The 12,441-nt window shown below is 33.4% G+C and overlaps 1 protein-coding gene across 1 annotated transcript in view; it reads right to left on the reverse strand.

Annotated features, from left to right (window-relative positions):
* The window catches only part of LOC142335020 (dynein axonemal heavy chain 7-like), a 50,776-nt gene that overhangs the window by 29,285 nt on the left and 9,050 nt on the right, over window positions 1–12,441 (reverse strand). Inside the window, exons 2-7 of the mRNA XM_075383348.1 lie at window positions 8,535–8,770; window positions 7,310–7,482; window positions 6,536–6,676; window positions 1,870–2,031; window positions 959–1,103; window positions 50–200 (exon numbers count right to left, since the gene is read on the reverse strand). Of these exons, the coding sequence (XP_075239463.1) occupies window positions 50–200; window positions 959–1,103; window positions 1,870–2,031; window positions 6,536–6,676; window positions 7,310–7,482; window positions 8,535–8,770 (1,008 nt within the window). The remainder of the gene's footprint in view (window positions 1–49; window positions 201–958; window positions 1,104–1,869; window positions 2,032–6,535; window positions 6,677–7,309; window positions 7,483–8,534; window positions 8,771–12,441) is intronic.

Below are 12,441 nucleotides of genomic sequence, written 5' to 3' on the forward strand. Positions count from 1 at the left end.
GGTATAATGTCATGGGGTAAATTGTCGTGACACCGTTTATAATACTCACTGGCCATGGGGTCTGCTCCCGGGGATAGAATGAACACGAGGGGAATGACACAGTTGGAGTCGGTGTAGCTTTTGGCTAAGTCGAAAGGAGGCGGCTGGACAAAATTCTTGCCCAGTTTCTCCGACACGAAAGAAGTCACTTTAGGCACCAGCTGAAAATGATATTTCACTCTTTAAAGTATAGTTTTATGTTAACTAAATTTCAGTACAGTAACACTCATTATGCAGCAAAACGTACATTTAGCCTGTTTCGGCCGATTTAAATAAATCGTTGACAAATACGACTATAACTTGTCACATTTTTCCACCATTTATGTCACTACTATCCACGGTCTCTTTCGTATTCAATTTCTATACTTCCAGTGAATTGACTAATTACTAATTTATAAAACTCGTGGTTATAACTGATAAAAAAAACCAATTTATGTAATCACCCAATAGTTTCGAATGTATCAGCATAGCTGCAGATGAACTTACATGATCGGGTTTTCAAATAAAGACTTACAAACGAATTTAGTCAACTCATTAAATTTCAAATTAATTTTCTCAAAAAAAAACCAATTGAATCGTTTATTTTTATGCCTTCACATTACGTGTTGCTTTCACATTAATAATAAACTGATCTAAAATTTAAACCATACTGATAGTTTTTCGATGTCTCATCTAATGAGTGGAGAGCTCAAAATTTGTCTCATTTTGGGGTTACAAATCATTGGCGGGAAAAATTGTTAAGCGAGAACAGAAATACCTCAAAAAATTTTTTTCAAAGAAATTAGCGAGAATGAATCAATTGATGATTCAAACTGAACTGATAAAAATAACAAGGATCGGCTGTGAACCAAGATTTCATTAAATTACCTTTTTTGTCTTTAAAAATGCAATTACTGTAAAAAAAAAATGGCAAAAGAACCTTGTCTGGCCTGAGGATTCTGATCATGATTAATTTCTGGAAAGTGGTGAGTTTGTCCTCAAACGGATAGGGCATCTCGGCCAATTGGGGCTCTTTGCTGTCGTAGATTCGCTTCCACTCGTCCACGTTGTCCATGAAATGGGCTCTGAAGTAAAAAAAAAATATTAAAAAGTCAACTGGAATTATAACTTGCGGTTTGTTTTTTGAGAACTTACTTTTTTTTTAATTCTATGAACGTACTTGGAAGTTCAGAGAATTCAAAAAAATCTGTTTTGAATAAATTGAATCATAATCAGTGATCTATGCACAATATCAGATATCTTCTGATACAAAAATTCTTTTACCAAGTGAGCCAAAATGCCACTAATTAACTTCCAATATGAGATATCAGAACGAACCTTCGAAAATATGAATTCACATGAACAGACATTTGGAATAAATTTGATTGTTCTGTAATGTGCGTAAAATTGGACTAAAATACCGCAAAGTCTTCGGTAAAAAGAAACGAAAATTTAGATCAGCATTGTAAAACATGGAGAAAGAAGAAAGAATTTCTTTCTCCAAAGTACGTACAAGAAATTACAGAATAAAAATAATTATAATAATAAATAAAGTTTGTTTTAACTGGAAGTAAAGACTTGGAGAGGAGAGGCAGCAGGTTCATATTTTTTCAAATTATTTTAATTTTAAAATGTATATCATTATTTTAGGTTCATGTTTTTTTATCGCTAAAAAGTCTAAAAATTGCGATGTCTCTTGGGGGTCGTATTTTTTCAAATCAAAGCGGTCTCCAAATGGAAAATCCTGTATCACCCATCCACAGCTCCTTAATCAAAGAAAAGTAAGAAAAATCAGCTCCGTAATATGTTTTCTAATCCACTTTTAAAGTAATTTAATCCATTTTTTCATACTTGAGTGGTCCCAACTGGGGGAATTGTTTTGTGAATCGGCATAATTCATCCCAACTCTTCTTAGACATCCACTCCTGGGCAGGATTCTTCTCCTTGTTTTCCAACCCAACACCTCCAGTCAGCAGGAACATGAATTCCTCCCGCTTCAACTCATTGCGGGCGCTAGAAACAGATTCGCAGGTTTGAAGAAAACATGAGTCATTTTTATCCAATCAGATCCGAGATTTAGCACACCTGATATTAAATTTGTGATTAAGTTTCAGTGAAAACAAACAATGCCAGTGAAATGACCCTGAAAGCTCTGGATAAGATCTTGATTGAAATTATTGGGAAAAAACATCCAGACATGTACAAACTTTGGTCTTTGCAAGATCTTTGAAGAGTTTCAACACAACCCATTTTTACCATGATGATATTGGGACATTTAAAATCTTCGAGATCTTAAGATCTTGTTAATTCATTCAAAATTTTGCCGATTTCTTTTGTAAGCTATGGTGTAAAGTTCATCATGTTATGGCGATATATGTATCAAAAATTTTGTTCAATAAGCGAAAAAATGAGCAGACAGATTAGTTTTATCTGCTCATAATTCTGACGCAACCAAAAATTGACATAGATAAACGTAGTATCAATGAGTTCCGGCTTTTTTAGTGAACAGATCGGCCCAAAAAGTGTAATGTGCATGAGAATTAAAATAGCAAATCTTGTCCCGTTTAATACTCCCCAGCTTATAGTATATCATTTGCTACTTCCAAGCGAATGTGTCGTAAAGACGATAATACAACAAAAAACTTAAACCAACTAACGAGGACGAAATGCTCTCGAACGACTACCGGAGCGATGTAATTTAGAGGGGGTACAGATTACAAAAATTTCAATGAAGCAGAAAATTCGTATAAGGATGGGGTTCGAACCCGCGATCTCCCCTTCTAGAGTCGGCAGCATTGACCATATAAGCCACACGGACCATATTCGATGATCTCCCGGAACCAGTTTCAATTTACTAACACACTTAATTTCCGAATGAGTGCAATTTCAATCACTCAAAAAATCAAACATAACCGACTAACGTCAGGCGAATTGCTCTCAAACGACCAGCGAGCGGTTGGCTTCGTCAGTAGCTGGCCATACTTTAGTGAGGTTAGCTTCAGCTTGATTCGACTCTGCAGCTTTTAGTTTTCTAGCCTTGTTAGTAAATAATTAAAGAAAACTGATATTTTAAAATTTTCCAAAATATTGCAGAATTTATGATAAAAGAATTTTGATAACAATAGCTAAATTTTAAAACAATAGCAAACATTAATAAAATCTTGCTAAAATTCAATATAACAAAATCTTCAAAACCATTTTATTGTCTCAAGAGATTATCCAGTATCTATGTTTCAAACCTGAAATAGTTTCGCTCGCTCTTAAAGATCCATAAACTTGGAACATGAAAATAATTTTCCGAAACTTAGGAAAAAAACTATCCAGAAGCTTTATCGAAAATTACTAAAACTGTAGTCATTTAAATATTGATCAGCAATCCATTAAACTTAAAAACAATGCAGCGGCTTATTGTAAAACTATAGAGGAGTTCCCAGGGACTCTGCTGCCGGATAAAAATCAATACTGTTTAAAAAAAACTTGTAAAAACAAAAACTGCAAGAATTACAAAAAAGCAAAAATTCGTAATACTAAAACTTTTGAAAACAATTGATTACATCAAAAAACTCGAATATTGCATTAGCAAAAAATCGCTAAAATTCGTCATGTTAAAAAATTGAAAGATATTCCATTGCAAATAAAACTTTTTCAGTAACCTATTATAAAACCCTTAAGGACATTTTCTGGTTCCTGCATCTGGAAAGAAGTGAATAGTGAAAAATAAATCTTAAAATTTGCAACAACTGGAAGTGATCCAGTCACACACTTGGAACATGATCAAAAAGTTTCAAAAATTCGAAAAAAATTTAAATTTCATCCAAACATTACAAAAACTGGAGTAAAAAATTGATATAATCGAAACTATGTTGTAACCCAAAATCAAACTCTAGAGGAGGTTATGTGGCTCTAGATGGTGGTGAAACCTAAAAACAGACAAAAATTTTCAAAAAACTTGAAAAAAAAGCAAGTATTATCGGCAAAATTTGTCATATTAAAAAACGAAAGCTACTCCATGGCAAATAAAATTTTTTCAGTAATTTATTATCGAACCTTTAAGGACGCTTTCTGGTTTCTGCGTCTGGAAAGACGTAAAAATGAAAAACAAATGTCAAAAAGTGAAAAGATTTGCACGTTTTGTCAAAAAATGCTAAAATTCGTGATGTTAAAATGTTGAAACCATTCCACTACCACTAGAAACTATGCAGTAAACTATTATAAAACTTTAGAGGAGGTTACGTGGCTCTTGAGGCTGGAAAAACTTGTAAAACGATAAAAAAAATTAAAAAAACTTGAAAAAAAAAGTTTTTTAATTTAAAAAAAAATGATAAAAAAGTTGAAAACTGTTCCATGGACCATTAAAAATTTTCATTAACTTACTATCAAACCTTTAAGGAGCTTTTCTGGCCCCTGGATCTTGAAAGACCTGAATAATGAAAAACAAATGTCGAGAAAACAAATTTGCACGTTTTGTCAAAAAAAAAAAATGCTAAAATTTGCGATAATAAAATGCTGAAACCATTCCACTGCCACTAGAAACTATGCAGTAACCTATTACAAAAATCTAGAGGAGGTTCCTTGACTTCTAGGGATGAATGAACGCCAAAAATGACAAGAATTTTCAAAAAGCATGAAAAGCATGAAATTTGTGATAAAAAATTTGAAAACTAACCTATGGCCAAAAAACATTTCCAATTATTATTCTCAAAGCCTAACGGAGATTTTCTGTTAGGCTGAACAACCTGAATAATGACAATGTCAAAAAATTTGAAAGAAAAAATTTCAAGTTTGGTAAAAAAAAAATCCTAAAATTCGTGTTGATGATATCTTGAAAACCAACCCATTACATTTAGAAACTTAACAGTAACCTATTGAGGATCCTGAGGCTGGAGAATCTAAAAACCGACAAAAAAAACTTGAAAAGTTTTATTTAAAAAAATTGCTAAGATTTGTCATATTAAAAAATTGAAAGGTGTTCCATGGCATATTCAAAAAATCCAATTACTCATTATCAAACCCCTAAGGACGATATCTGGTCCTGCGTCTGGAAAGACGTAAATAATGAAAAATAAATGTCAAAAAGTGAAAAAATTTGCACGTTTTGTCAAAAAATGCTAAAATTCGTAATGTTAAAATGTTGAAACCGTTCCACTACCACTAGAAACTATGCAGTAACCTATTATAAAATTCTAGAGGAGGTTACGTGGCTCTTGAGGCTGGAAAAACTTGAAAAACTGTAAAAAAAAAATTCAAAAAAAATTGATAAAAATTTAGATAAAAAAGTTAAAAACTGTTCCATGGACCATTAAAAATTTTCATTAACTTACTATCAAACCCTTAAGGAGTTTTTCTGACCCCTGGATCTTGAAAGACCTGAATAATGAAAAATAAATGTCCAGAATAAAAAAAATTGCACGTTTTGTCAAAAAATGCTAAAATGCGTGATGTTAAATTTTTGAAACGATTCAACTACCAATAGAAAACTATGCAGTAATTTATTATAAAACCCTCGAGGAGGTTTCTTGACACCTAGGGCTGAAAAAATCAAAATATGACACAAATTTTCAAAAAGCTTGAAAAAAATTGTGAAAATTAGTATAAAATTGCGTGTTTTTTAGCTCTCGGTTGTTCGTCATTAGCCACGAGGGGGGTTGCACCAGGGGGGTTGATGGAGAGGGGGTTAGGCAACAGTGGGGTGGGGAACAACATCGTGGTGGGGGTGTGGGGGGCAATAGTGGGGGGTCAACAGTGGGGGTGTCTTCAACCTCTAAGAACCGCCCTTCACACCGTAAGTATAAGTCTCCAAAACAGTTTGAGCTGAAATATAGCTGAAAAGGTCTAAGAGCACTTAATGCCCGCTGGGAGCTACCTGTTTATCCCGTTTTTGAGGACGACAAGTCAAAAGAGTCAGACGAAAAATCGGTCAAGCAAAAAATCGCATTAAAAAAAAGACTGACAGGACTAATATAATTGCCACAAACTTCGTTTGAGAGCAATTAAAAAGTCAAACGTGAAAGTCACTCGAGAACTGAAAAAATGCTCTGTACGAAAATGGCCAAGCAGAGATTTGCACATAAAAAAGACCAACACGTTTACAATAACTTTTGCTTCAAACTTCGTTCGAGAACAGTTAATAACCAAAATATCACTCTTTGTTAAACGTGGTCGTTGTTCAACCTTAGTTGCATACAGTTTGTTATGTTGTTCTTAATTTCAGTAAAACAGGTCGCAAACTGTTGATAAAACTCTAGTTGATCATACGAAGATCCCCATTGCCATATACGGCCATCTAGCATTCGCATTCCTGCTAAGGTTTAATCTTTACGCCAATATCTCAGTAGTCATATATGAATCTTTCTTGATTTTGCATTTATAACATTACAAAGAAGCAAAGTTACAATTATTTATGGTTATATTCTACATAATCTATTTGGAAGAGGGTTAAAGGAAACAGTTCTGAATTTCAACCCGGGGTTGTATGAACACTTGTACAACCCGGGGCATTAGGGCCATCTGTACTCACAGTAGTATATTGGCGCAGAGCGTGAGGGAAAATAGCAATTTGTCCTTCTCAAAGAGAGATCTGCACACGTTGCAGTAGAGATTGTAAGTAAAGTGGTCTGACAAATATCTCAGCCGCTTGTCCAGAATCTTGCTCTTGTTGCTAAAATGGTTATAACTCTAACTAGATTATAACACGGGCTGGTTATTAACTAACATGAGGTTGTAGACACAGAGTACGAAAGACAAGGTGAGTTTGTCGTTGTTGAAGAGAGATCGACAGACATTTTTGTAGAGGTTGTAGGAGAAATGGTCGGAGAGATATCTTAGCCGTTTTTCAATTATACGCGAACGGTTGCTGTTCAAACACACAATTAAATCTTAATTTTTATTTTTTTTTTACTTTTTTAAAAGTCTTTCCAATTTTTCTATCTTTACCTCTTTATTTTTAATCTATCTTGGCGTGACTTTAAGTTCTCATGAATTATCTAATATAATGTAAACGTTCTCTGTTCTGATTTATTTTTGTCTATTTATGTCTGCTTGTTTGTAAAAAACTGAAACTTGTTTTTATAATTAATTTAACAACGTTACAGTGCTTTATATCGATTAAAATGGGTGTCTACCGCACAGATTTAGGATCCCTACCACCCAGTAGGTAGATCCCCCCCCCCCCCCCCCCCCCCCCCATTTCTCACTACTTTTATAGTTTGGTAGTTAATTTCAATCTCCACCCGCTCATGGGGCGAGACGAGGAAGTAATGAAATTACTAGCTAGCGAAAGTACTTTAGTTACCTTTCAGCAATTGAGTTTAAGAATAGGTTGATGAACCAGACGAGAGAGTACTGGTACATAGGGTCCACATTGGGCAGGTCAGCGATAGAGAAGAAAAGGATGCTGGAGTGGACAGCTATTGGTTTGTAACCCTGTCTAGCCTCTTCTATCTTCTTCTGAGTCTCCTCAGCCACCTTAAGCAAACCAAGACTATTTATCAAATTGAAAAAATCTAATAATGGACGAATTGCTCTCAAACTAATGGCGATGGGTTGGCTTTGGTAGTAGATATTAACCCAGGTAGCCTAAGAAAGCCAGACTCAGTTGTCGGGGAGGCAGGAAAAATGGCGTGTCATGTTTTATCACGTTTTTAAGGAAGTCAAATGGTCGGAAAAAAATTGATGAAGCGACAGATCGCATTAATGAAAAGCAACAGGATTCAAATAACGCCTAAAAATCAATCAAAAAGCTTAATAAAGAAAAACTCTTTAATTCCTATATTAGTATGACAAAGAAATTTTTAATGCCACTTATTGATCACAGAAAAATGTTACTTATCTTTGGTTTAAATGTCCATTTTTTAGATTCCATTAGGTTAGAAAAAGTTATAAATCATCGACGAAAAACCGATCGAAAGAAAACTGGCATTAAAAGACTAACTAGACTGCCCAATTTCATTGCTTCGTTTGACAGAAATTATTAACATGTTGTCAGCGTCAATTTTCTTCCAAGATCATTCATTACCTTGTAAAAGTCATTTGCCCAAGTGCATTTACTCGAGTTTGTTACTGTTGTCCACTATGGTTAACAGACAAAACAGTCTCGGGCAAAAATGTTCTAAATCAGAAAAACAATTTCTAAACAATTGCATTAAAGACCCTAGCATTACTAATTCCTGATTAAGATCACAAATTGCAAGCCAGCTTTTGCCGATAAGATGCCTCTCGATTCTAAATCCCTTGATTTCTAAATCATTTCTTAAGTAGAAAAATAAATGAACACGTGAAATGAAAGACAAAATTTTTTAAAGCTGTTGTCACTGTTATCCACAGAAACCTCATTTGCACGTTTTACGTAAAAGTGCACCTTCTGTGACGAAATGATTTCTTCCTAACCATTCCTAAAAAAATCGTTTCATATAAATTAATGAGTATCGACGAAGTTCACAGCATTTTCTGCATCAAAAAATCTGATTTCTTTTTAGAAAACTCGGTTATCATAAGAAGTAATTCAAAAGTAAATAAACCTTCTGTTTCTTTGAGATTTCATCTGAGAGGATTTTAGAGCTGTCAAGGATCTGAATGGCACTTTCATCTTCCAGAATGTTGCCTTCAGACGACGAGAGGGTCTCTAGAATCTTATCCTCTGTCTCCTTAAGTGTCTTCTTGTTCTGAGCAGACTGCAAAATGAGAGCCTGTCTCTCCTCTTCGTAATCTGGTCGCTCTTTTGCAACCACGATTCCCAGAAGCTGGTCTTCCAAACCTAAGCAAAAATGGAAACTAATTTACGACAAATAATTAACGAAAATGTCAAAAAAACTTATCAACCATTTTCAAACATATTTGAAACATAACCAACTAAACGTCGGAAGAATTGCTCATGAACAACTAGTGGGAGCTCTAATCAATTGCGACCTGCTTCAGTCGGGGGGAGAGCGAGCCTAAATGCGACTAAGAAGTTCAATAGTGGGCTTCAAATAACCACATTAGAGGTTAACATATACCACTATTAAGATTTAAAGTGAAAAATGACACCAGTTTTGGCGCACTTTTCATTTGACTTTTAGTATTAAATTGCCGCTAATTGAGTTCAGCTGATTGATATTGTGATTGAGAGAGAATTTTAGCTCACACGAAACGCAAAAAGTCGAGGGCGTAAAAGTCACTCGAAAAGTCAAAATCGTCAAGGAAAATTTTGCATAAAAAAGACACACACGTTTACAATAATTGCTATGAACTTCGTTCAAGCGAAATTAAAAAGTTGCACACTTTACTATTTGTTTCATAAAATTTAAAAATTTGCAAATAATTTGCAAATATTACAAAACACAATTCTAAAAAAAAACTAGGAAAACGATACTTAAAATTCGAATTTTGTAGACCAATAGTGCATTATTTTATTAGTCAGTTTTTACCGAACGACTGATAAACCATTCTTACCCTGAAAAAGCAGCAGAACGAACAACAAGGAGGCTCGTTTTTGTGCGTTCGCACACGATGTTCCGACCCGAGCTTAGCGACATTCTTTACTTAATTGTCAACCAAATGACGACATAACAAAAATAGATATTTGAGTTTAAAACAATCGTTGAAAAAATCTAACCACTAATTGAAATACATAATGCAATGCTTCATTACAGCGTCAACAAGATCTGCTGTTAAAAAGGCTACAAGAAAAAAAATCACCAACAAAATTATCAAAAACAAAAATTTCACGGCAAAAATTGAATATCAAAATTTAAGAGCACCTAGTAACAACGTCAAAAGGCAGTCAGATAAATCCGTAAATAAACAAAATTACTTTTTCTTAACAGCAGATGGAAACTTTTCCTAATGAGACTAGATAACAAGTCGACAAAGAGAACGAATAATGAGGAGAAATTCAAAAATTAAACAGAATTTTTTAAACCAAGAATTTTCAAGGGTCTTAAGAAGCATTAACTTTTAAAAAATAAACCTGAAAAATTACTAAAAAGTTATTACGAAACCAAAAGAACCTGTCTTTGGTTAGACTAAGCCATAGAAACGGAGTAAAGATGCAGAAAAACTCCGAAAATTACAAACGATTTGCGAAAACACAAATTATTGATACAATTAAAATCATTAGCTATTATCTGAATATTATATACTTTTAAATCAATTGACATTTCCACCATTTCAGCCGAAAGGATTTATACTGAAATATTAACTAAGTTTACCTGGGCCACATTTGAAAACCATTGTGAACTGCTATTATGCGATTGCGTTGAAAGAAGAGAAAAAGAAACACAAAACTGACCACTCAAAAAACGTTTATTAAAACGCATATTGCCCTACAACCAAAACTTTAGTGACAAATCAAATAATTAGACACGTTATTTTTTGAAATACAAGAAACTGGACGGGACCTCTCAAGGATGAAAATAAGTTACAAGTTGACGAAAAGAACAACAAAAACTGAAAAGTTTAAAAAAATTAAAATTGTATATCATAAACTTTAAGACTATTCGCTATAAACTGAAAGCTTCGGGTAACATCATTCATTCGATCTTCAATTTGAAGCTTATTCGACCGGTCAGCAATTTATGGCGACCTAAAGAACAAAAAACAGGAAAAAACAGCAAACTCAAGAAAAAAAATTGAGCAAGAAAAATGTCGAAGGCATTAAAAAGTAAACGTTTGAAGAGATACTTTTCTAGTTTCAAATAGTTTTTTGACAGCAATGGTATTCTTCTTTATTAACAATATAACTTCAAAGAATCACCAAATATGAACAGATACATTAGAACCATGAAATTTTTGAGAAAACTCGTAGTATCAACGCCATAAAATTCAATAGCATTCAACAGAAGCCAGTAACAACGCGAAAGTGATGGGACAACACGGTTGTTTGCCATTCATATTTCATCAATAAACCATTACCACACGTCATTGACAATGAAAACAACAACAAATACAGCCAAAAACGAAAATTTCAGTAGAAAAGTGCCTGAAGAAAGTGTCGAAGCAATTTAAATCATAAGCTCTACTCAAAAAACTTATCTATGATCCATTAAACCTCTTCCTTAAATCAAAGAAAACAATTAGTATTAGTATAACGTGATAAGATTTCGAAGGAACAAAAAATAAGAAAAAGTAATCCAAAATTAAAAAAAATTATGAAAACCAATGGCATTGAAGTCTTAAAACTATTAGGTAGAAGATATAACCGGAAATCAGATTGAATTTGTATGCAGTTGAAAAGAGGGGTTCTTCTCAATACTGAGAATGACTAGCAGTTAAAGAAAAATGTTTAAGATTGGTTAATGTTAAAAAAATTTTGAAAAAATTATTTTTCAGGACTTAACAGCCATTAAATTCAATAGATCAATAAATACGATAAATCAAAATTTCAACGGAAGTCAATAAATACACTCCGATGGGAGGCAAAGGATATTTTTCAGGCATAGTTAATCAATAAAGCGTCACATTAAGTCTTATGACCATGAAAACAACAACAAAAACAGGCAAAAAACAAAAATTCAGTAGGAAAATGCGAGAAGAAAGTGTCGGAGGCATTCAAAACATAAGCATTTCTCTGAAGCTTCCTCTCTTATCCACTGACGTCTTTGCTAAACCAATGGAAGCTATCAATATTTTGATAATGATAAGAGTTCAAAAGTAACCATCAATACCAAAAAACACAAAAATCTAAAAAAAAATTGAAATCTTGTCATTGAAGTCATAGAATCAATAGTTAGAAGATAAAACCGCTAAAAAGATAAATTTCGGTTGCATTAGAAAAGAAGGGGGTGCTATCACTACTGAGAATGACTAACAGTTCACGAAAAAAAGACTGGTTAATGTTAAGAAAAACTTTTCAAAAATTATTTCCAAAAACTTAATAGCAATTAAAATCACTAGCTTTCAACGGAAGTCAATAAATACGCTCAAGTATTACCCGATGTGGAGACAATGACGTTTTCTAATATTAGGCAATCGATAAGACACCGCAATAAGTCTTATGACTATGAAAACAACAACAAAAACAGACAAAAACCAAAAATTCATTAGAAAAGTGCGAGAAGAAATTGTCCAAGCCATTTAAGCCATAAGCTTTTCTCTTCAAACTTTATCACTGATTCACTGAAAGTATTTGCAAAGCCAATGGGAGCTATCAATATTTGGATAATGTGATATGAGTTCAAAAGTAGCCAACAATACAAAAATAACCACAAAAATTTTAAAAAAAATTGAGATCTTGTGTCATTGAAGTCATATATCCAATAGTTAGTAGACAAAAACAATTAACCAGATAAATTTTAGTTGCAGTAGGATGGAAGAGGGTCCTGTCATTACTGAGATTGTTTTACAGTTCACGAAAATAAGTTGATGATTGGTTAATGTTCAAAAAAAAATTTCGAAAAACTATTCTTAAAGTCTTAACAGCCAATATCTGTCCGATCAAAGCACTAG

Source organism: Convolutriloba macropyga, chromosome 2 (genome assembly GCF_964194025.1).
Source record: "Convolutriloba macropyga chromosome 2, txConMacr16.3, whole genome shotgun sequence".
Lineage (NCBI taxonomy): Eukaryota > Metazoa > Xenacoelomorpha > Acoela > Convolutidae > Convolutriloba > Convolutriloba macropyga.